Source organism: Geotrypetes seraphini, chromosome 4 (assembly GCF_902459505.1).
Source record: "Geotrypetes seraphini chromosome 4, aGeoSer1.1, whole genome shotgun sequence".
Taxonomy (NCBI): Eukaryota; Metazoa; Chordata; class Amphibia; order Gymnophiona; family Dermophiidae; genus Geotrypetes; species Geotrypetes seraphini.
This window is the reverse complement of record NC_047087.1, coordinates 13,249,983-13,275,812: the sequence shown is the minus strand read 5'-3', so window position 1 is coordinate 13,275,812 and position 25,830 is coordinate 13,249,983. Positions and strand designations below refer to the sequence as shown.

The following is a 25,830-nucleotide window of genomic DNA, read 5'->3' as shown; positions in this document are numbered from 1 at the left end:
TGTTTAAATAAATACTTAAGAAAATTGATGTTAGTAATGTACTTGGCTACTAATCAGTAAATATGCGCTAAAATGGGTTATTGTGTATTTATAAAGGGGGGGATGTTTTCAGGTTGTTGGCATGATAAGGGTAGAGACAGGGTCAGCATTTACATACTTAAATTATGGTCCTTTGAGTTATGTATGTAGATGTCACATTTAGGTGCTAAAATTTATGCCAGCCGTAGACCTAGCTCCTAAATGTAGACGTGCTAGTGCTGACTTGGTGTCTTCTATCCCGCCAATACCTTTCAGTTCTAGGTGGTTTACAACAAGAGTTGGCCTGGGCATTCCCAGGGAGAATACATGGTTAATCAGGTTTAGGTAGATGATTTGACAAATTTCTTGAATAGAAAAGTTTTAAATTCTTTCCTGAATGTTTTGTAGTTGGGCGTCATATATAATGTGTAAAGAGAACCCAGTTATGAGACTCCTTTATTTTGAATCTAGTTCACACCTTTTCAGGGTGAGTTACCTTCAGTACCTGAATATATTTCTCAGTTCCCTGAGGCAGTGAAGGGTTAAGTGACTTGCCCAAGATTACAAAGAGCAGCAGCGGGATAACCTGATTTCTCTGGTTATCAGACTGGTGTTCTAACTACTGAGCTGCTCCTCCACCCTAGTGGCAAGCCAGTAATCTTAGAGCAGAAGTTCTCAACGCAATCCTCAGGGCACACCCAGCCAGAATATTAACAATGAATATGTATGAGAGAGATTTGCATATTCACCATGGATATCTTGAAATCCAGACTGGTTAGGTGTTTCCCAAGGACTGGACTGAGAACCCTTGCTTTAGAAGCACATTATAGAACAGATATAAACTGAGCAGGCCCACCTTAAGTGTTTCCAAGCAGGAGTCCAAGAGAAACCCAAGCCAGGTTGGATATAGCATTAAGGGAATCAGTCGACTGTACCTGAATGAAACTTGCCTTGAGCTACTAGTGAAAAAAAACCTAGAACTGAATCGATAGTTCCCTCCCTCTGTCCCCTGGTAAAGCAACCCCAACAATTATCAAGCCAGAACAACCGGCTGCCTTGAGGGAACAGAGTTCCAATCACTGTCTTTCTCCAAAGGGTATAAATGTTATTCTAAGATAAACTTTTTACATCAGAAATCCTGAGTTAGAGATTGGGGAGGGGGGTTACTGCAGTAGTTTTCTTGTTGGACTTATAGGCCTTCACCACTTTTCTCCCTTTTTTCTCTCTTCCCAACTTTCTTTGATCTTTGCAGGTTGGTCTTGGTTGGAGGCCACACACATTTGGGCACAGAGTTCCACGCTTGCATGGTGACTGGCCCAGGGAGTGAATGGCTTCTGTGAAATCAGGGCCCTTCATATGTGCTGCTATTGGGGTGAATTTTAGAAAAGCGTTAAAAACATATTTTCTAATGGGACCAACCATTAAAATTAATGTACACTTTTAACATTGAAATGGCTTAGATTCCCTTATTCTAAAGGTCATCTTTATTGTGATCTAATTTGCATTCAAGATGGATACAAGATAGATGAAGCATTCTGATTTCCTAACTTCTGTTTTAATAAAGTTGTTTCCTTGCTGAAAGCGCCAAGAAAAAAGACTGGACTAAAAATTTAAATATATGCTCAAAGGAAAGAGAATGTTATCTCCTCCCAACCTATGTATATATTATTTAAGTGTGTTCACTTGAGGCTTTTGATATGGAAATTGCCTCTGCAAACAATATCTACTGATTAATTGGGGTATCGGATTTCCTCCTGGGCCAGATGGCGGCTGGACTGCATGTGAAGTTATAGGTCACATTACTGAGTATTTGGAAATATGAGACATTGTGTGTGTTATCTCTGGTCTCAAAGACAGTGTAATGATGCCTTTTGTAACAGCACCTAAACTCCATTGCAATGGGGGATTTTGTGAAGGCAGAGACCTTCATTTTCAAAGCAATTAAAACAGAGTAAATGCGCAGGTAAGAGCAGTGTGTCTGGGAAGCAGCAAATTTGTTGCTTAACGAGCTCTGATCAGATATGTCATTCAGAATAAAGCTCATTACGATGAGATGTACTGTTGGACAGAGTAGTAGCCAAGCTTATTTAATTTCCTGCCTTCATGGATCAGAAAACAGATGTCCCAGCTTCACTCCCCTCTGCTCATTAAAGGAAGGGTAAGGGATTGTCCATAGCTGAGGTACTTTGGATCCCTGTTCTTGGTCACCAGCAATTTTCGACTGATTTAGAATCCATCCCCCTTTTTCTTGACAGCCAAGTTATTGCAGCAGTGAGTCATGGACTTTGACTCCCCCTGAAGCCCTGGTAGTTTTGCACCCTGAATGACCAGAATAGAAATGCAAACAAGGTAACTACACAGTTTCACTCTCTGGAAATACACAAGGCAAGGGCAGATACAGATGTGAGGAGGACCTTCCAGTCTACCTAGTTCACGTCCTGTTTTTAACAACAGTGCTATTTGATCAGTGAATATCCATTCCTTTTCAGAACTGTACTAGTTACAGAAAACCCCAGTGGTGAGAGTTTGTGAAGCCCAAGTATAATAGTGAGAATTACAAGCATTTACCGTGATGTCCATGTTCAAGTGAAACCAGCTTTATTTTACGCAGAGAATACACTGCATACCTGAAGGGCTCACCTGAAGGCCTTTTGAACAATTAAATACAGAAAAGTGGGATCAGCAGCTGCTGGGATTTTGGCCACTGTTCAGAGACCTGTTGACCAACATGTTGATGTTGAGATCTGGTATACTAGAGACCCAGGTAATTAAACCTTTCCAGGCAGGGGCATCTCTTAAGGTCTGCTTTTAGGCCTTCGCCAGCCTCTCTTCCCTCCACTTGATGTAAGGCTGGATTTTTCTGTCTCTGACTTGAGGGTAAGCTGGGATGTGGACTCTGCTTCAGATTCCTGTGTTTTGAGGTATCTTCATCTGCTTGTAAGAACCTTAACCTGTGATGGAATTTCTTTTTGAAAAGTGGTCTCATTTCTTGCCGGATAGGGGGTTGCATGGAGTGGGTATGAAGACTCTTTCCTGTGGCATAGGCTTCAGTAGAGAAAGATTCCGGTGGCTTAGGCCTCAGGTAAGAACTGTTCCGGTGGCTTAGGCCCCAGGTAAGTCATATTCCTGTGGCTTAGGCCTCAGAGGAGAAATATTCCTGGGGCATTAGGCCTCGATCGAGACATGGCATTAGGCATGGCATTAGGCCTCGGTTGAGCTGCGGGATGAGGGCTATATAGTACCTTTTTTGGTGGGGGGGGGGGGTAACACCTGGGTTCCCAGGTCCCTTCCCCCCCTCCCCCTGAAGAACCTGGATATCTAAGTCCCATAAGCTCATTCGTTCGGTGGGTGCGGGGCTACAGAGGTTGTCATTCTCTTCAGAGAGGCGCCGGTGGGAGGAGTTTGTTACTCCTTTGTCGCGTAGGACAGCCTCGGCTGTAGTCGCGTGCGGTCACTGGCTTGCAGGTGGAGCGGGCAGTAAGAGGCCCTGAGGGCGGTTGGCCAAGGCCCTTCCCTCCTACGAAAGGGGAGGGGGGCTGCAGTTGCTGGTACCACTGCTGTCAGTCTTTATCCTCTCGGAGGAGGGACACTGCCTCCGGCAGTGATTCCTTTGCCCACACTATTCGGCAGGCTCCAGTTGGTTGGCCTTGACCGGGGCGCCATTTCACTGGCGTCCTAGTGTACCTTGTGTAATCCGGCTGGCTGACAGTTAGCTGGGGCTAGGCTAGTTGCAGGCTAGCTGCAGCTCTTTCTCTCTGGCTCAGTTTTTTTCTTTCCACTCCTTCTGGGTCATTCTTGTGGAGGAACGGGCTAAAAGTTGTATCAGATGTCTCAGTGTCTGAGGTTGACTCTGTATCTATTTGGGGGCTCTGGGAGCCCTATGGATTTGGAGGGGCGATGTAGCTGTGGTTTCTGCAGCATGGTTCTCTCAGGTGAGGATGGCTACTGCTCACATATGCTAGGGAGGGTAGTCTCTGTATGATCGTGGGTGATGTATTCTCTGGAGTGTAGTATCTCCTTGGACGCATGCTGCAGGGCAGGATTTGGGGGCGAGGGATTTCCCGTTCACTTCTTTATTTCCCTCCCTACATTTGGGCTACTTTGGTACATCCCACTAGTCTCTGGATTCATCTGCTCTTGATGACAAGGAAGATAAAATTATGTCCTTACCTGTTAATTTTCTTTCTTTTAGTCACAGTAGATGAATCCAAAGTCCCACCCTGTTGCAGGGCTTTGTTACTCTCAGGCACAGTTTCAGCTGAAATGGCATTCTCGAATTTGAAGCATCAATGGTGTGGGTAGCACATGTGAGGAAATGAAGTTGCATATGTGTCTTATGTTTTATGTCTCATGCCTTTTATATGCTTTACTTTGTGTTTTAATTCAACTGCTTTGAGAAGACTATACTGGTTGGCCAGGAGGCTGTGCATCCAAGATACACCCGAGGATAAATCAAGTGCTCTCTATCTCCACCTGCTGGTTGATGGATGTAATCCCACTAGTTGATAGATTTATCTGCTGTGACTAAAGGAAAGAAAATTAACAGTTAAGGACATAATTTTACCTTAGTTAACATTTGGAAAATTGTACATTGGATGTGCCTTGGGGATTTTGGACACAACCACTTTAACCACAGTTTTGTAGCTTAAAGCAGGTATTCTCAGGCCTTCGAATGACTTGGTGATGCTGGAAGTGGCTTTAGCTTCCACAATGCAACGGACCATTCTAAAATGTTACCAACAGCATAAGTTTCTACTATAGACAAACTTAGGATTTTAAAGTTGCGCTTGCTTGCTGTGTGCTTTCCTTATGGCACTTACCTTTGCCTTTCAGGTGATTATCGAGAGGTACAAGGGGGAGAAGCAGCTGCCTGTACTGGATAAAACCAAATTTCTTGTACCAGATCATGTTAATATGAGTGAACTCATCAAGATCATCAGGTACAAAACTCAGTTCACATATACTCATTAATGGCAAATATGATGGGAAGGCATTTATCAGTTTCTCAATATTATCTGTCTTAAAAAAGGCACAAAATAGATAGAGTGGAAGTTCAGCAAAGGATGATGTACAGCAAGTAAAAATATTCTGATAAGAGCACATAGTGTGGCATGGTATTTTATGGACGATTTCAATACAATAAAACATCTTAATAGGGGAGGTGGAACATATAGGCAAGAACTTGTAGAAGAATTGCACATGAAGTTAGAAATGTGTAGGAAAATGATCCCAGTTAGAGTAGGAGAGAGTGAGTAAGTCCTGCTACAGGTGTTGGAAGACCATACCTATGTATTTATCTTTTTGAAAAAAAGGCCAAAGACTGATCTCTCAAATAGAAACACTATCTCCTCTCCCGAAGAGATCCCACATGTCTGTCCTACGCTTTCTTGAATTCAGACACACTCTCTGTCTCCACCACCTCTTCGGGAGACTGTTCTATGTATCTACCACCATTTCTGTAAAAAAGTACCGTATTTGCCGGCGTATAAGACGACTTTTTAGTACCTTAAAATCCTCCCCAAAGTCGGGGGTCGTCTTATACGCCGGGTACAGTTTACATGCCCTTACTTGCGGGGCTGGATGTACTCAGTCGCGCGGCTCTTCTTCTCCCTACCTTCTCTGCTTGCAGCACAGAGCCGAACGGAAGTCTTCCCGACGTCAGCGCTGACGTCGGAGGGGAGGGAGGGCTTAAACAAAGCTTAAACAAAGCCCTCCCTCCCTCCGACGTCAGCGCTGACGTCGGGAAGACTTCCGTTTGGCTCTGTGCTGCAGGCATGGCAGGTAAGGAGAAGGAGAGTAGCCTCGCGGTACCAAGAGAGAGGGGCGGCCGCCCCGCCCCGGTTGCAGCACAGCCGGCCAGGTTCCCTTACTTTTGTGGCACTTCCCCGACCGACCGATAACAGCCCGGGTCCGACAATCCTCCCTGCCCTGTAGCCGCGAATCTAAATACCTTCTTACAGCAGCTGTAAGAAGGTAATTTAGATTCGCGGTTAAGGGCAGGGAGGTTTGTCGGATCGGGGCTGTTGTCGGTCGGTCGGGGAAGTGCCACAAAAGTAAGGGGACCTGGCCGGCTGTGCTGCACCCGGGGCGGTAGAGAAGGTGTGTGGAAGAAGGGGTCGTCTTATACGGCGAGTATAACACAAAACTCTATTTTTTAACTAAAAGTTGGGGGGTCGTCTTATACGCCCAGTCGTCCTATACGCCGGCAAATACGGTATTTCCTTAGATTACTTTTGAACCTATCACCTCTTAACTTCACCCTATGCCTCTCACTGACGTCTCTATCATATCTCCTCTCCCGCCTTTCCTCCAAAGTATATGCCTTATGACGTAGACCACCAACCATTTTAGTAGCCTTCCTCTGGACAGACTCCCTCCTGTTTATATCTTTTTGAAGAAGCTTTTGATTTGGTTTCTTCTGATATACTTCAATGTATTTTTTAATTGTGTATGTTTGGTTGTAATAAGGCAGAATGTAAATAATAAACTATTTTCAATATGGCTGTTAGATACATACTCTTCTGTTAATCCACTTTGAACTGAAAAGTTAGTAGTTGGCGGACCTCAAGTAGCATAACATATAAATGTTGAATCACTTTTCTCTTGCACAAACTCCTGTGTATATTTAAGAGGCATCTCTTTGAAGAAGGTTTTGGTCTGTACTAACCACTTCCTGACGCTTTTCTTATTTCTATTAACTTTTATAAGCAGGTTTATTATCCTAATACCTTTAGCGGTTGCATCAGAGATCCAGTTTATTTTTAATTAAGTTCCACTCCAGAATTCCCATCAGTTTGGCTGCTTGATAGTATTCTTGAAAATTAGGGACTGCTGTGTCTCTTTCACCCCTAGGTTTGAAGAAGGTACTGTTTATTTGGGGAGGCCTCTTTATCCAAATATAGGCAAACACCCTATGATGCACTTGACAAAAGGTTTCTTCAGGGACTGCTATTGGGAGGATAGAGAAAAAATAAAGATACTGTACTTGGGAAGCTTCGTCATCTTCCACTTCCCCTAGCTATGAGATATTTAACCCATACCATCTATCCAATGCCTTAAATCAGTGGTTCCCAACCCTGTCCTGGAGGACCACCAGCCAGTCGGTTTTTGGGATAACCCTAATGAATATGCATGAGAGAGATTTCCATATAATGGAGGTGACAGGCATGCAAATCTGCTGTTCATTAGGGCTATCCTGAAAACCTGACTGGCTGGTGGTCCTCCAGGACAGGGTTGGAAACCACTGCCTTAATTGACTCATTCAAAAGGGGTCTATAATTTAACTCCTAAAGATGGCCCATATCTTCAGTTAATATCCAAATATGTAAGTGGAATAAATCGCTCATCAAAGGGCAAATCCTCCTAATCTCAGCCGCTCCCTCATGTACATTAACAATATTTCAGATTTTGTCATATTCATTCTGAAACTTTCTAGCTCTTCAACCCAGTCGCAGTTGGTTGGCTTTCATAATCATGAGCAAAATATCATCAAAAGGAATATCTTCTAGGATTTACCCCTGCTTCCATGCCGTCCATCCATTCATTCATCTGCACTCGCTGACCTCATGGTTTCTTTACAAGTAAGGAGAGAAGATTGGCCAGACCAGAAGTTACTTTACTTTTCACATTTATATTACACATATACCAAACAAAGTTCAAGGTGGCTTACAAAGTTGCAAATAAGCAAGCAACAATCTACATAAAATATAGATAATTTAATTTCCAATAAAAATTTCCTAAACAAGAATGGTTTTAACATTCTATGAAAGGATAAAAAGTCTATGAGTTCTGATCTCTAATGGTATTCCACTAATTTATAGCTTTAAGCATGAAGTCTGATGAAAAGGTAGACACAATGGATGCATATATACATACATACACAGTAGAATCCTGGTTAACCGGCACTGTCAACCAACTGGTAAAACAAATTGCTGGAAAAAAATGATCTCCCATTTTCATCCAAACTCGTGCGCTCACATAAGAACATAAGAAGTTGCCTCCGCTGAGGCAGACCAGAGGTCCATCTTGCCCAGCGGTCCACTCCCGCGGCGGCCATCAGGCCTAATTGCCTGAACAGTGTCCCTGTCTCACAACCCAACAACCCCCGAAGCATCAAGGCAGCCACATATCTCCCTCCCACCAGCCCCTGAAGCAGCAGAGCCGGTCCTGGCAACCTCCCATCCCTCCCTTACTTACCCAACACAATAGTGGCAGCTAGTGAACAGGAAAAGCACCATAAAGAGGCTGCTTATGGACAGCCCTGGCAGGGCCTTTCCTCTGCCATGTCACGTCAGACGCGGCAAAGGAAAGGCCCTGCTGGGGCTGTCTGAAAGCAGCCTGTTTACAGTGCTTCCCCTGCTTACCAGTTCTCAGGACTGGCTGCCACTGCTTCGGGTGGGCAGGAGTGTTGTCAGAACTGGCTGTGGCTTCGGGGACTGGAGGAAAGGAGGGAGATTTCTGGCTGCCTTGACGCTTTGGGGGCTGATGGGAGAGATGGAGATTTTTGGTTTCCTTGATACTTTGGAAGCTGAAGGGAGGGAGAGAAATCTGTGGCTGCCGCTGATGCTTCAGGAGAGCTGGAGGGAGTGCAGGCCCGGAGGTTAAGAGATGAACTATGGATGGATACTGGTCCTGCAGGGTATAGGGTAAGGGAAATGGATGGATGTTGGACCCATAAGTTGGGGGAGGGGGTTGGAGAGAAAGTGACTCAGTCCAGAAAGGGGAGGTAGGAAGGGAGAGAAAACTTCAGTTGGAGTGAGAGAGGATAGAGGAAGCTGGAACCTGAGAAGGAAAGGACAGAAAGGAATTTCAGGCCTTAGGACAGGGGAATTCTTTGCTTTTATTTACTGTATTTCAATATTATTATCAAGTCAATATAGAGGATATGGTATGGTATGGTATGGGACATAGAATTAGTTAGCTTCTCTTGATGTGAACCTCTTAGAACTCATTGATATGGCGGTATACAAAAATAAAGTTTATTATTATTATATTATAGTTAGCTAACTCGCAAACAACTAGAAACTACATTTATGCGGCATCTTCAATACACATGGTGCTGGATAACTGAGAGTAATATGTATGTATTTTTCTTATGTTATATTGGCAGATTTTCTAAGGTTAGTATATTTAATAAGATATGTAGGGGTTAGTGGGTGTGGTGGTGGGTAAGCGTCTTGTGACTGACCCAATAGTGGCTGTAGAGAGTAAGCGAGACCAGAAGATTTGGGAGGGAGTTTTCAGGAGATAAGACAGGGTGGGTTAGTTGGGTATGGGTGGTTGAGTCTTATATGGCTTATCAGTGATCACTACTTTGGGGTAGCTTTGGCTGCAACCCTATTAGTGGTGATCTTGGTGAAACAGGGGGTACTTCTGATCTATATGAATCGAAATGGTGGACTAAGCCTCCCTGGATCACTGAGTACAGTTGGCAGAGGGAAGATGGGAGAGTTGAGGAAGTGGATGAATTTTGCCTCGGGAGAGGGGAGTGGGTATAGTCATGTCACACTTATCTAAAATAGTGAAAGAGTAAATACATATATCATGCTTCCAGACTTTTAACTTTTGTATATCCTGATTGATCTGGTGGGGGGCTGCTGGCTGGGACGGCCCTCCTCCATTTTTACTGGTATATCTTAGAGAAACTACAAATTTAAGGTAGATGGTTAAAGTAAATACCTGGAATGTTGGAGGTATATCTTCTCAATTAAACATCAAAAAATCTTGCATGCCTTACACAAGAAACATACAGATATAGAAACACATTTAACTTCAGTAGAATATGCCAAGCTACACACCTGGTAGGTATATTGGAGGCTCTGGCATGGGAAAAAAGACAGAAGTTGCCATACTCTTTCATAAGTGTATGTTGGTGGAAAAGCAAACTTTATTGATCCAGAAGGTTGATATATCATTGATCATATATCTTTTTTGGACTTCACCTGAGCGCGGCGGGAACTAGACTTCTAGCAAACAACGTTAGGAGAGGAATAGAATAGGCTTTAAACTAAGAAGAAGGGGAAAGCCGACAGTCGACCAAGGGTCGACGATTCAGAAGAAGGTATCCTACGAAGATACTAAGGAAGAAAAATGGGGAGAAGCAATGGGCAAAACACAGGAGTTGACTAAACCAGAAGAGGAGGATAAAAGGATTGCAGCACAAGAGAAGAAAATAAAGTTCAAAGCACAGCGAAGCCTAAGGAACAAAATGGGGGAATTAGAAGTCATGGCCAAAACTGAGAACATAGACATCATTGGGGTCTCTGAAACATGATGGAATGAAGAGAACAAATGGGATACAGCACTACTGGGGTATAAACTCCATCGCCAGGACAGGTCAGGTCAGAAAGGAGGAGGAATAGCCCTATACATAAAAGAAAGCATACACTCGACCAGAGTGGACACAGCATAGACGACCAACAAATTGGAATCGGTATGAGTTAAAATACCGGGAAGGAAAGGGTCCGAGATAAAGATGGGCCTGTACTATTGGCCACCTGGGCAAACCGAAGCTATCGATAAAGAAATGGAAGCCGAAATGAAGAGAGAATGCAAAAGTTGTAACACGATTATTATGGGGGACTTCAACTATCCTGGGATAGATTGGATTCTTGGAAGCTCAAAATGCGCCAGAGAGACCGGATTCCTGGAGGCTATACAGGATTGCTTCATGGATCAACTTGTTAGAGAACCAATGAGAGGGAATACCACTCTGGACCTAATCCTAAATGGGCTAGGAGGACCTGCGAAGGAAGTGGAAGTAGTGGGACCGTTGGGAAACAGTGATCACAATATGATCAAGTTCAAAGTTGAAGTAGGAATACCGAAGGGAAAAAAACCATAGCGACAACTTTTAACTTCAAGAAAGGAGACTACAAAGCGATGAGAGTAATGGTAAAGAAGAAACTTGGAAACACCTCAAAGAAATGGCAGACTGTAGAACAAGCCTGGTCTTTATTCAAGGACATGGTAATCGAGGCGCAAAATCAACATATCCCAAAATTCAGAAAAGGCTGCAAAAAGAATTGAACAAAAGACCTGGCATGGATAACCAAAGAAGTGAAGAAAGCGATAGGTGATAAAAAGAATTCATTCAAGAAATGGAAAAAAGGCAAAACTGAGGAGAACTGGAAAGAGCACAGGAAGTAACAAAAAGAATGTCACCGTGTGGTCAGAAAAGCCAAAAAGGAATATGAAGAAAGACTAGCCAAGGAAGCACGAAATTTCAAACCGTTCTTCAGATATGTTAAAGGGAAGCAGCCGGCTAGGTAGGAGGTGGGGCCGCTGGATGATGGAGACATGAAGGGAGTGGTGAAGGAGGAGAGAGAAGTATTTTCAAAAGAGGACACATCCAACATACTGGAACCTGAGCAAATTTTCAAAGGAGACCAAACAAATAAATTAACATCCATGGAAGTAAGCCTTGAAGATGTACGTAGGCAGTTAGAAAAATTAAAAACTGACAAATCACCGGGCCCGGACGGAACCCACCCTAGGGTACTGAAAGAACTAAAGGAGGAAATAGCGAACTACTACAGCAAGTTTGCAATCTATCCCTAAAAACAGGAGTGATCTCAGAGGTTTGAAAGATAGCCAATGTTACGCCCATCTTTAAAAAGGGATCAAGAGGTGACCCGGGGAATTACAGACCGGTGAGTCTGACCTCGGTTCCGGGGAAAATGGCAGAAGCGCTGATAAATTCAGCATCATTGAGCATTTTGAAAGAAAATAAACTTCTAATCACAAGCCAACATGGCTTCTGCAAGGGGAGATCGTGCCTAACGAACTTACTACACTTCTTTGAAGGAATTAACAAACGGATGGACAAAGGGGACCCAATAGACATCATATATTTAGATTTCCAAAAAGCCTTTGACAAGGTACCCCATGAATGCCTGCTTCGGAAAATGAAGAACCATGGGGTGGAAGGAGACGTACATAGATGGATCAGGAACTGGTTGGCGGGTAGGAGTGAAGGGCCACTACTCGGACTGGAGAAAGGTCACGAGTGGTGTTCCGCAGGGGTCGGTGCTCGGACCGCTACTATTCAATATATTTATAAATGACATAGAAACAGGGACGAAGTGTGAAATAATAAAATTTGCAGATGACCACCAAACTATTTAGTGGTGCTCGGACTAAAGAGGACTACGAAGAACTACAAAGGGACCTGAACAAGCTAGGGGAGTGGGCGATGAGATGGCAGATGAAGTTCAATGTAGAGAAATGTAAAGTATTACATGTAGGAAGCAAAAACCCAAGGTACAGCTATACGATGGGAGGGATGTTATTGAGTGAGAGTACCCAGGAAAGGGACTTGGGAGTAATAGTGGATAAGACAATGAAGCCGTCGGCACAGTGCGCAGCGGCCGCTAAGAGAGCGAATAGAATGCTAGGTATAATCAAGAAGGGTATTACAACCAGAACGAAAGAAGTTATCCTGCCGTTGTATCGGGCGATGGTGCATCCGCATCTGGAGTACTGTGTCCAATATTGGTCGCCATGCCTTAAGAAGGATATGGCGATACTCGAGAGGGTTCAGAGGAGAGCGACAACGTTTGATAAAAGGGTATGAAAAATCTTTCATACACTGAGAGACTGGAGAAACTGGGGCTCTTTTCCCTGGAGAAGAGGAGAATTAGAGGGGATATGATAGAGACTTACAAGATCATGAAGGGCGTAGAGAGGGACAGATTCTTCAAACTTTCAAAGAATAAAAGAACAAGAGGGCATTCGGAAAAGTTGAAAGGAGACAGATTCAAAACCAATGCTAGGAAGATTTTCTTCACCTAACTTGTGGTAGACACCTGGAATGCGCTTCCAGAGGGCGTGATAGGACAGAGTACGGTACTAGGATTCAAGAAGGGATTGGACAATTTTCTGAAGGAAAAGGGGATAGAGGGGTACAGATAGAGGACTACTACACAGGTCCTGGACCTGATGGGCCGCCGCGCGAGCGGACTGCTGGGCACGATGGACCTCTGGTCTGAACCAGCAGAGGCACTTCTTATGTTCTTATTTGTTAATTTGTATGCCCCTAACATGTATAATAAGACTCTTTTTTTTTTGTCATAAGATTCTAGCTTCCCTACATTCTATAGCAGATTATCCCAGGACAAGCAGGCAGCATATTCTTAACGTATGGGTGACGTCACCGACGGAGCCCCGGTACGGACCTTTTTAACTAGAAAGTTCTAGTTGGCCGCACCGCGCATGCGCGGGTGCCTTCCCGCCCGACGGAGGAGTGCGTGGTCTCCAGTTTCTTCGTTTCCGCGGAGCGAAGAAGACGCATGTGCTTTTCAACGGCCGTTGAAAACTCTCAATTTGCCTTCCCGCTCGCGATTTTTGATCCAATTTTGGTTCTATTTTTGTCTTTCGACTTCATTCTAAAAAAAAAAAAAAAATTTTTCTTTTCGTGTCTTTTTCCTTATTTTTGCAGCCGGCCCCGGCGGGGCCTGTTGTAATCATCCAAGCCTCCGGGTTTGATTTCGCGGAGGCCGTGTTTCCCTTCATGCCCCCTCAACCGGGCTTCAAGAAGTGCCAGCGGTGTGCACGCCCGATCTCTTTAACTGACCCACACAACTGGTGCCTCAGTGTTTGGGTCCAGAGCATCGGGCTGACACCTGCACCCGCTGTGCTACTCTCAAGAAACGCACTCTTAAGAACCGGCAAATACAGCAAAATATTCTTTTCGGTACCGGTTCTACCATGGATCAGGCCCCGACGTCGACGGCACCGCCTAAATCGGCACCGACCACATCGACACCGCCTGATCCTCCTTCGGGGTCGATAGCGTCAGGTAAGCCGGCTAAGAAGCCTTCCACTTCCCTTGAGCGACCTCCAGCTACAGCGGTGACCCCGGTTCTTCCGACGTCCCGCCGCTCCCGTAAACGCTCCGCTCCGATCACGGTGAGTGCCTCGTCATCGGCCTCCTCATCGCCGGAGCGTCGAGCAGCACCTATGGTACCGAAGAAATCTAAAGCGGTACCGGTGCCCCCATTGGAGGACCGAATCTCGGCCATCCTCCAGGACAAGCTTCAGGAGCAGCTACAGAAGCAACTCCAACAGCTCCTTCCAACCTTACTGGCACCGCTCCTTCCGGTACCGGTCCAGCCCGAACTTCGCACCGCTCCACCGGTATCCACCCCCTCGGTACCGTTGAACACATCCATGCCGGTCTTATCTGCTCAGCCTGCACTTCAGACTTGCTCGGCAGAGGACCCTTCCCAGGCCCCAGATCGACGCCGGTCGTCTCGGGATCGGCACCATTCCTCCAGGGACAGAGATCGACGCCGGTCTTCATCTCCCGGCACCGTATCCATGAGATCTGGCAAGTCCCTTTCTAAAACCCGCCATACTGAACCGGCTATCAGGGATCCAGACCTATGGGAACAATCCCCACTCGGTACCGAGGAGGATGCCTCTTCTACAGATGAGGAACCCTCCATGGCTGAAACCACTTCTAAGCCCGAGCAATCCTCCTTCACGAAGTTCCTTCGGGAGATGTCAGCGTCTCTCTCCATCCCCCTTGAGTCCGACTCTAAGAAGTCCCAGGCCTTTTTAGAAGCTTTGGACTTCGACCAACCTCCCAAGGAGTTTCTTAAACTTCCTGTACATGATATTCTTCGGGAAACATTTTATAAAAATTTGGAGACTCCATTGACTGTTCCAGGTGCCCCTAAAAAACTGGACAGCTTATACCGGGTCATCCCTATTCCGGGATTTGACAAACCCCAATTGCCCCATGAGAGCCTCCTTGTAGAGTCCACTCTCAAAAAATCTCAAGGCTCCAGCGTTTATGCCTCCACCCCTCCTGGCAGAGAGGGAAAGACAATGGACAAATTTGGAAAGCGCCTGTACCAGAATGCCATGCTGGCTAACAGAGCCAACAATTACACCTTTCATTTTTCATTTTATATGAAACACCTGGTCCAACAACTTTCTGCTCTAGAAAAATATATACCTGAGCGTAAGGTCCCACTCTTCCAACAGCAGATTTCCAACCTCCTTCAGCTCAGAAAGTTTATGGTGCGCTCGATTTACGACTCCTTCGAGCTTACTTCACGAGCCTCCGCACTGGCTGTGGCCATGCGACGCCTAGCCTGGCTGAGAGTGTCTGACCTTGATGTGAACCACCAGGACCGTCTCGCCAACGCGCCCTGTCTTGGTGACGAACTTTTTGGGGAGTCTCTTGATACCACAACACAAAAACTTTCGGCTCATGAGACCAGATGGGACACCCTCATTAAACCCAAAAAGAAAACTCCACCGGCACGACCATACAGGCCTCAGTCCTCTTATCAACGTCGATTCTCTGCCAGGCCGCTGAATCCTCCTCAGCAGCAATCTCGCCGTCCTCGACAACAACAGCACACTCAGGCTCGCTCTCAGTCTCACCAGGCGACCAAGCCTCTCCCTCAGACTAAACCTCCTCAGCCCTTTTGACTCCTTTCTCCAGGGCATAGCCAGTCTCCACCCTTCGATGCCTCTTCCTCAACCTATCGGAGGCCGCCTCACCATCTTTCTCCAACGCTGGGAGGCCATCACATCAGACCTGTGGGTTCTCAACATCATCCGCCACGGATACTCACTAAGGTTCCAGACTCTTCCCATAGATCATCCTCCCGTAGAGTCTGCTTCTCACTCCTCCCAAACTCCTCTCCTCCTCAGGGAGGTCCAATCCCTCCTCCTCCTCAATGCCATCGAAGAAGTTCCTCCAGACCAAAGGGGTCAGGGATTTTACTCCCGCTACTTCCTGGTACCCAAGAAAACGGGAGATCTTCGTCCCATCTTAGACCTCAGGAACCTCAACAAGTGTTTGGTCAAAGAAAAGTTCAGAATGCTCTCCCTGGCCACGCTTTATCCTCTTCTATCTCAACACGACTGGCTATGTTCCCTGGACCTCAAGGAGGCCTACACTCACATCCCAATCCATCAGGCTTCGCGTCGCTACCTCCGATTCCAGATACAAAATCACCACTATCAGTACAAGGTGCTGCCCTTTGGTCTCGCATCATCACCCAGGGTGTTCACCAAGTGCCTGATTGTGGTAGCGGCTTTTCTCAGATCCCACAACCTGCAAGTGTTCCCATACTTGGACGATTGGTTGGTGAAAGCACCTACATCTCCGCTTGTGCTGCAAGCCACTCATCAAACCATCTCTTTCCTCCATCTCTTGGGGTTCGAGATCAATTATCCCAAGTCACATCTGCTTCCTACGCAGCACCTGCAGTTCATCGGAGCAGTTCTCGATACCAATCAGATGAGGGCGTTCCTTCCTGCCGACCGGCACCGGACGCTACTTCACCTTTGCCGGCAGGTGCTCCTTCATCCATCCATCCCTGCTCGCCAGATGATGGTCCTTCTAGGCCACATGGCCTCAACAGTCCATGTGACCCCTCTGGCACGACTCCACCTCAGGATACCTCAATGGACCCTTGCCAACCAATGGTCACAGACCACGAATCTTCTTTCTCATCCCATCTCTGTGACATCGTCTCTTCAGCAATCTCTTCAATGGTGGTTGAACTCCTCAAATCTCTCCAGGGGACTTCTCTTCCATCCGCCTCCTCATTCCATGGTCATAACCACGGATGCTTCCCCCTATGCTTGGGGGGCCCACTTGGGCGATCTCCGCACCCAGGGACTTTGGACCCCTCAGGAGCGTCAACATCACATCAACTTCCTGGAGCTCAGAGCCATGTTTTATGCTCTCAAGGCTTTCCAGCATCTCCTCTACCCTCAAGTTCTTCTCCTGTGCACGGACAACCAAGTCGCCATGTACTACATCAACAAGCAAGGCGGCACCGGATCTCGTCCCCTTTGCCAGGAGGCCCTTCGAATCTGGACCTGGGCCATAGCCCACAATCTGTCCCTCAGGGCTGTCTATATCCAGGGCGAACAGAACTCCCTGGCCGACCAGCTCAGTCGCATCCTGCAACCTCACGAGTGGACCCTGGACCCTCCTACTCTCCACTCCATCTTTGCTCGCTGGGGCACCCCGCAAGTGGACCTATTTGCAGCTCCTCACAACCATCAGCTGCCCCAGTTCTGTTCCAGACTCTTCTCTCCGCATCGTCTGACCCCAGATGCATTCCTACTCGACTGGACGGATCGGTTCCTCTATGCCTTTCCTCCACTCCCTCTGATGTCGCGGACCTTGTTCAAGCTCCGCAAGGACAGGGCCACCATGATTCTCATCGCCCCCCGGTGGCCCCGACAGCACTGGTTCTCCCTCCTGCTCCAGCTCAGTTCCAGGGAGCCCATTCCTCTTCCTGTGTTTCCTACTCTGCTTACACAGCAGCATCAGTCTCTACTGCACCCCAATCTGTCTTCCCTCCACCTGACTGCTTGGTTTCTCTCGGGCTGACCTCTCCAGATACCCTGTCTCAGCCTGTCCGTCGCATTCTGGATGCCTCCAGGAAACCCTCCACGCTCCAATGTTACCATCAGAAGTGGACCCGGTTTTCCTTTTGGTGCCTCCTGCATCATCACAATCCCACCTCATTGGCGGTAGAGACCGTTCTGGACTATCTGCTCTCTCTGTCCGATGCTGGTCTCAAGTCTACCTCAATCAGAGTCCACCTCAGTGCCATCACTGCGTTTCATGAGCCTATCCTCGGAAAACCTCTCACGGCTCACCCTCTGGTTTCCCGCTTCATGAGAGGCCTCTTCAACATCAAACCACCTCTACAGCCTCCTCCTGTCGTCTGGGACCTAAATGTGGTTTTGTCAGCCCTCATGAAACCTCCTTTTGAGCCTCTTGCTACTACTTCGCTCAAACTTCTCACATGGAAGGTGCTTTTCCTCATTGCCATCACCTCTGCCAGGAGGGTCAGTGAGCTGCATGCACTAGTCGCCGATCCACCGTTCACTGTTTTTTACCATGACAAGGTGGTTCTGCGTACCCATCCAAAATTCCTTCCCAAGGTGGTTTCGGCCTTTCACCTCAACCAATCCATTGTATTGCCTGTCTTCTTCCCGAAACCCCATTCTCATCCTGGAGAACAGGCGTTACACACACTGGATTGTAAACGTGCCCTTGCATACTACCTTGACCGTACCAGGGCTCACCGATCCTCTCCTCAACTTTTTCTGACCTTCGATCCCAACCGTCTGGGTCGTCCTGTCTCTAAACGAACGCTGTCCAATTGGCTTGCTGCCTGTATTGCGTTCTGTTATGCTCGGGCCGGCCTGTCACTGGAAGGAGCTGTCACGGCCCACAGGGTCAGAGCTATGGCTGCTTCTGTGGCTTTCCTCCGTTCCACGCCTATTGAGGAAATCTGCAAGGCGGCCACTTGGTCTTCAGTTCACACGTTCACTACTCACTACTGTCTGGATACCTTCTCCAGACGGGATGGACACTTCGGCCAATCTGTGTTACAAAATTTATTTTCCTAATGGCCAACCATCCCCCCTCCCTCTCTGTTAGCTTGGAGGTCACCCATACGTTAAGAATATGCTGCCTGCTTGTCCTGGGATAAAGCACAGTTACTTACCGTAACAGGTGTTATCCAGGGACAGCAGGCAGATATTCTTACGACCCACCCACCTCCCCGGGTTGGCTTCTTAGCTGGCTTATCTTAACTGGAGACCACGCACTCCTCCGTCGGGCGGGAAGGCACCCGCGCATGCGCGGTGCGGCCAACTAGAACTTTCTAGTTAAAAAGGTCCGTACCGGGGCTCCGTCGGTGACGTCACCCATACGTTAAGAATATCTGCCTGCTGTCCCTGGATAACACCTGTTACGGTAAGTAACTGTGCTTTATGCTCATGTAGTAGATCCTGATTTAGGTAGAATGGCCAATCCCTGTAAAGAAATGTCAGACCCGACTATAAGAGTGCCTTTATTTTGTGCAGCATTGGATGCAGTAGATGTTTAGAAACCTTGCATCCTACTGAAATATATTTCACCCATCATGCATGAGCACATGCCACGCAATCTAGGTAAGATTATCTTTTAATTAATCAGGGATCATAGAAACATAGAGTATGATGGCAGAAAAGGGCCGTCGGCCCACCAAGTCTGTCCACTCATAGAACTCTCCCTCAACAAGAACCTTCCCTCTGAGAATTTCCCGGAGCGAACCCACTCCAAGAACTCTTCTTCAACAAGAACCCTCTTTTTTTAAGCATTTTCCCGGAGAGAACCTACATGTTTATCCCATCATCGTCCCTTGAAGTTGAGTGCATTACTGGCCTCAACTACCTGACATGGAAGACCATTCCATCGATCAACCACTCTTTCGGTGAAGAAGTATTTCCTGATGTCACCATGAAATCTCCCACCCTTGAGTTTGAGCAGATGCCCTCTGGTTGCCGTGGGACCCGTAAGGAAGAAGATATCTTCCTCTACCTCAATACGGCACGTAAGATATTTGAAAGTCTCTATCATGTCACCCCTTTCTCTGCGTTCTTCGAGAGAATATAACTGCAGCCTGCTTAGACGTTCTTCATATGGGAGATCCTTAAGTCCTGAGACCATCTTAGTGGTTTTACCCTGAACCGACTCCATTCTCTTCACATCATTTTGATAATGTGGCTAAACTAAACTAAACTAAACCTTAGGTTTTTATACTGCACCATCTCCATGGTCGTGGAGCTCGGCACGGTTTACAGGGATGGTGATAAGAAAGGAACTCCAAAACTGAACACAGTACTCCAGATGAGGTCTCACCATCAACCTGTACAATGGCATTATGACTTCAGGCTTACAGCTGATAAAACTTCTCCGGATGCAACCTAGCATTTGTCTAGCCTTGGCTGAAGCTTTCTCCACCTGATTGGCAGTTTTCATATCTTCACTAATGATTACACCCAGGTCTCGTTCTGCGATGGTTCTTGTTAAGTTTTCACCATTCAGGGTGTATGTTCTGCAGGGGTTATTGCTACCAAGGTGCATCACCTTACACTTTTTGACATTAAAACTCAGTTGCCAAGTATTAGACCATTGTTCCAGTAAAAGTAAGTCCTGCCTCATAGTGTCTGGCACGGTTGCGCTGCCCACAATGTTGCATAGTTTAGCGTCATCTGCAAATAACACAATTTTACCTCGAAGTCCCTGAGGTAGATCCCTTACAAAGATATTAAATAGTATCGGACCCAAATCCGAGCCCTGTTGCACTCCACTGGTCACTTCCGACATTTCCAAGGGAGTACCATTTACTACCACCCTCTGAAGTCTGCCACTAAGCCAGTCTTTAACCCATGCAGTCAATGTATCTCCCAGACCCATCGTATTCATCTTGTTTAATAACCTATGGTGTGGGACACTATCAAAAGCCTTACTGAAGTCTAAATACACGATATCCAGGGATTGTTCCCCATCCAGTTGTTTCGTTACCCAGTCAAAGAAGCTTATCAGATTGGTTTGACAAGACCTTCCCTTTGTAAATCCATGCTGGTGGGGATCCCTCAGTCTTTCGTCATCCAGAAACGTATCCAATCTGTTTTTAATCAACGTTTCCATAAGTTTACACACTACTGATGTGAGACTCACCGGTCTGTAATTTTCAGCCTCCAACCTGCTTCCCTTTTTGTGAAGCGGAATGACGTTAGCAGTTTTCCAGTCCAAGGGGACTTTTCCCTTGCTTAGGAAAAGATTGAAAAGTGCGGCTAACGGTTCCGCCAGGACATCTCTTAATTCCCGAAGTACTCAGGGGCATAGATTATCCAGCCCCATGGCTTTGTTTACTTTTAGCTTCGATACTTCATGATAGACGTTGCTCTCGATGAATTCAAAATCTTGGAACGGGTCCTCTGAGCACCCCCTTGTCTGTAGCTGCGGTTTGAATCTCGGCGCCTCATGGGTAAAGACCGAGCAGAAGTAGCTGTTGAGTAGTTCGGCTTTATCTGAGTCTACAAAGTTACAGTCAGGTTTCCTTAGGCGCACAATCCCGTCTGTGTTCTTTCTTCTGTCGCTAACATATTTGAAAAAGGATTTATCCCCTTTTTTAACCTGCCTAGCTATATTTTCTTCCATCTGGAGTTTGGCATCCCTCACTGCTGTTTTAACAGTTCTGGATTTTACCAGATAGGTTTCTTTAGCTTCCGGTCGTTGTGATTGTTTGTAAGATAATGCTTTTTTCTTTTGCTTTACTAGTTCAGAGATCTCCGTGGAGAACCATTGGGGTCTATTATTTCTTCGTTGTTTACTCACGGTTTTTATGTAGAGTTTGGTTGCTTCTTGCAGGGTGGATTTCAGGGTTGACCATAGTACCTCCACACTGTCTGTCATGCCCTGATTTTGCAGTGCCTCATAGACAAAATCTCCCATGCTCTGGAAATTAGTTCCCTTAAAATTTAGAACCTTTGCCAATGTATTTGACCTAGTAACTCCCTTCCTGAGGTGAAACCACACCATGTTGTGGTCACTGGAGGCCAAAGCATCTCCTATTGAAACTTCTTTGACACTGTCTCCATTAATAATAATAATTTTATTTCTTATATACCGCTATACCATAAGTTCAAAGCAGTTTACAACAAGTTACATACAATGAGAGTAAGAGATGTTTACAACAAGAAGTAAGAGATGTTTACAATGAGATACATACAATGAGTGTGTGAGATGTAAGGGGAACAGAAAAAGTACTTTCTGGGATACAAAATGCAAATGGAAGAGAACCAAGATGGTTTGAATCAAAAGGAAGTATCTAGTCAGAGATTGGGGTGCAGGGGAAAACAATTTGGGTAGAATACCTTTACAAATGGGTATTAGTGAGTATTAGGTCCAGAATCACCTGATCCCTGGTGGGTTCCAATACCATCTGTTTGAGGCTTGCTCCCCACATGGAGGCCAGTAGCCTCTTACTGCCACTGGTCGTAGCGCAAAGTTTGTTCCAGTCTACATCAGGCATACTGAAGTCCCCCAACAGCACTGTGGCTCCACGAAGAGTGATGGTTTCTATATCTGCAATTAATTCTTTGTCTGTGTTGTCCGGTTGTTTTGGGGATCTGTAAACAACACCAAGATATAGGCATTTGTCGTTGCCCCTGGCAAGATTCACCCAGAGAGATTCTCCCGTATACTTGACATCTGTGATCCTAGTAACTTTGATATCCTCTCTAATGTATAGTGCTACTCCTCTTCCTGTTTTGCCTACTCTGTCCCAACGGAGCAAGTTATATCCTGGTATAGCCATATCCCATCCATGGGACTCTGAGAACCAGGTTTCTGTTATCTAGAACCACATCTAGGTCGGCATTTCTCATTTCTGTTTCCAGCTCTAGAATTTTATTGCCCAAACTATGTGCATTAACATACAGGCTGTCTAATCTTTATGCTTGTCCGGAGATTTCCCCAAGTTAGTTTGTCCCCTTTATCATTTCACCTAGTGACAGAAGTGGTTATCAGGCCTATCATCATATCAAATCATGTGCCTGTATAGATGAATTTTTACACCCATACTCTGTTGCCATTTAATTCTTGGCAGGTCCCCCTTGAATTATATTCTGACCCAGGTTTTGCACCTTTTCTTCAAAAATGGGCGGATTGTAAAAGCTTTAATAAAGGTCATATTGATAATGTGACCTTATACTGGGAAGCTGCAAAGGCTGTCTTCCTCGGCAAAATGATTGCCTATATGAGTGCTAAGTGAAAGGTGCAGGACAGAGCTATATTGAGATTGGAGAAGAACCTAGTTCAGATGCGTCAAGTATATGGGGCTATTCCATCAGTAGCCCACCAGCAGTTTCTTCTGGCTACCCAGTCCATGTTAAATTAATTACTTCATCAACAGGCAAAAAAATCAGTCTTATTACCAATATCAGCTTTATAAATATGGGAATAAAGCAGAGAAGCTCTTAGCTAAGCTTGGGACCACAATGGGTATTAATGCTTCAGAATGGCTCCAGTTATCATATTATTTTTGATACATAGATATCTGACTTGTTGAGATGTTTCTTTGAGAGCCTTTACAAGTGGGATAAAAGTATCACATTATACCCCAATGTTTATTTAGATAGCTTAGATCTCCCTCGTCTATCCACTGCAGTATCCCAATTGGAGAAAATGAAGTAGCTTTGGCTATCCAGAAGAGCCCATTGGGTAAGGCACCTGGCCCTGATGGTTATAGTGCAGAGTTTTATGCTAGGAGATAATATTGTGCCTACTTTAATAGTTCTGTTTATTACATTGATTAGCGGCGATTGTCCGATTCCTTGCACTGAGCCCAAATAGTTGTATTTCCAAAAACAGGGTGGGATCCCATTCAGGTCGAATCCTATCTTCTTCTTATGCTATTATTAGCGCAATATTTACCAGACCTATTAGAACCACAGGTAGGCTTTATAAGAGATTGGCAAGTAGTAAAGATCATTTGGCGCATCTTAGCATCTCTGGAGGCAGTTCATTCTAAAGTAGAATCTTCTTTGTTGATAAGCTTTGATGCTGAGAGAGTTTTTGATTATGTTCACAGGGGGTGTTTATGTTTGCAGTATTAGAGAAATATGGGTTGACAGGTAGGTTTAGTGAGGTAATGAAAACATTATACAGTATAATAATAACAGCTTATATACCGCAATACCGTGAAGTTCTATGCGGTTTACAAAGATTAAGCAAAGGTACAAATTGATTGACTTTAAGAGGGGAGGAAGAAAGAGGGTTAATAGGACAGGAAATCCATTTTTGAGGAGAGAGTGATCAATAGAACAAGTTAATCGCTATAGAGGGGAGAGAGAAGAGAGGATCAGTTGTCTGGATACTTTAGGAACAGGTGTGTTTTCAGACGTTTCCTAAATTCCTCATAAGTAGTGGGCGAAAGCAATTGTTCTAGGTCTTTACCCCATGATGCTGCTTGGTGCGAGAGAATCAGCCACAAGCTTACCTGTGGGTTAATGGTATAGCTTCTAAATCTTTCACCCTTGATATTTGTCCTCATTTTGGACATTTAAAACGAGAAATAATATCTAATCCAGAGATCAGTGGCATGGTGATGGGAGGTATTGAATTTAAGATTTCTGCCTTTGCAGAGGACCCGTGAGATCTCTTCATACCTTGCTTGAAAGTATTTGTGAATATGGAAATTTATTTGGGTTTAGACTGAATATGCAGAAGTCCGCAATCTGCTACTAGATCATAATGATCAGATCAGTTCAATGGGCCACTGATTCTTTTAACTATTTGGGTGTTCAATGTCCCTCCAATCCTAGACAGTGTTATACTCATAATATTCTCCCTTTATTGCAGTTGGCAGTTTGGCACTCATTACTTCTGTCATTAATTGGCAGAATAAGCTCATTATCCCAGGACAAGCAGGCAGCATATTCCCACACATGGGTGACGTCACCGACGGAGCCCCGCAGCGGACAGCCTCGAAAGCAACTTGCTTGAAGATCTCGAGCTTTCGAGTGCTGCATCGCGCATGCGCGCGTGCCTTCCCGCCCGAACTAGGGGGCGCATCTCCTGTGAGGATCCTCAGTTCAACGTTTTCCGCGGAGCTGAGAAGACTTGTCGACTTGGTTCCCGTAGCGTTGTGCCTTCTCTTCACCGCGGCTGATTACTTTTTATTGTTTTCGGTCGCTGTGTTCTAATTCTAATTCTATTTTATTTATTCCATTAAAAAAAAAAAAACAAACAAACATCCTTTTGTTTTTCTTTGACGTCGGGTTGGAAGATTGAGGCCTAGGCCTCTCTTCCTCGTTCTCGACACGGACTTTGTCCTATCTATGTCCCGGCCTGTTACCGGGTTTAAAAGGTGTTATCAGTGCGGCAGGACTATTTCCATCACTGATCCACATAGTCGGTATATGATCTGTCTCGGGTCGACTCATCGTCCTGAAGATTGTCTTCGCTGCCTCACTCTTCAACCTCGTGCCTTCAAGCGCCGCTGCTTTTCCCTCGCATGGAGCCTGAAAAAGCTGTGGCCTCGGTCGAGGCATCTGTTAAAACCTCGACTTCGGGTCAAACCTCGAGTGCTAAAACCTCGACCTCGCCTCCTCGACAGGCCTCGGCCTCGAAGACCTCCGGGTCCTAGGCCTCGAAGGCCTCGACGGTGTCCTCGAAGCCTGGACTGGGGGGTAAGTCTCCTGCTTCCTTTTCAGGTACCATCCCTAAGAAGCCGACGGAGTCTGCATCCATCCAACCTGGAGCTCCAGGTTTGACTCCGTCTTCTAGACCTTCTAAACGTGCTTCCAAGTCTAGGGAATACTCTCGATCGAGGTCGCCCTCCTTGGAACGCACGAGACCTCCTGTGACTCCGAGTCCTTTGGTCTCCGTACCCATGTTTGAGGATATGCTTAAGTCAATTTTGACTACGCAAATTTCCTCGATAGTGGCTCAATTGGTCCCGACCTCGACTCTGTCTTCGCAACTCCAGCCTGAGCAGCAGTCTGTACCTCGTCGACGATCTCCTCGTCGCAGGTCTCGATCCAGGGTTTCCTCGTCGGATTCCTCATCTGAACGGGTTGCTAAACAATCATTGCCTCGATCCAAGCATAGATCTCGGTCTTCGAAGCTCGCTTCCACGAAGAGCTCGAGGCATTCGGATCTCGCTTCCAAGATTGTGCCTCGCTCTCATAGTAACATTGCCTCTTCAGTTTCATCGAGGCATTCGAGGTCGAGGACTCCACCTTCGAGGCGTTTGTCTCGAGATAGATCTCCTCTGGCTAAGCCTCGTACTCCGCGCACCTCTCCAACTCGGAGTCTTAAGCGGAAGCATTCAGCCACTCTTCCTCTGACGGGCAGTGGAGCATCATCCATCACTTTACACCTTGAATCGGAGCCTGTATCTCAATATTCACACGAGGCTTCTCCATCTTTTTCAGTGGCGCCTCATACTCGTTCTGCCTCCCCTGAAGAAGCTTCGACCTCGAAGT

The 25,830-nt window shown here is 46.0% G+C and overlaps 1 protein-coding gene across 1 annotated transcript in view; it reads left to right on the top strand.

Moving 5' to 3' along the window:
- The window catches only part of MAP1LC3B (microtubule associated protein 1 light chain 3 beta), a 51,982-nt gene that overhangs the window by 13,049 nt on the left and 13,103 nt on the right, over positions 1 to 25,830 (top strand). The window contains exon 3 of the mRNA XM_033942186.1: positions 4,852 to 4,958. Within this exon, the coding sequence (XP_033798077.1) occupies positions 4,852 to 4,958 (107 nt within the window). The remainder of the gene's footprint in view (positions 1 to 4,851; positions 4,959 to 25,830) is intronic.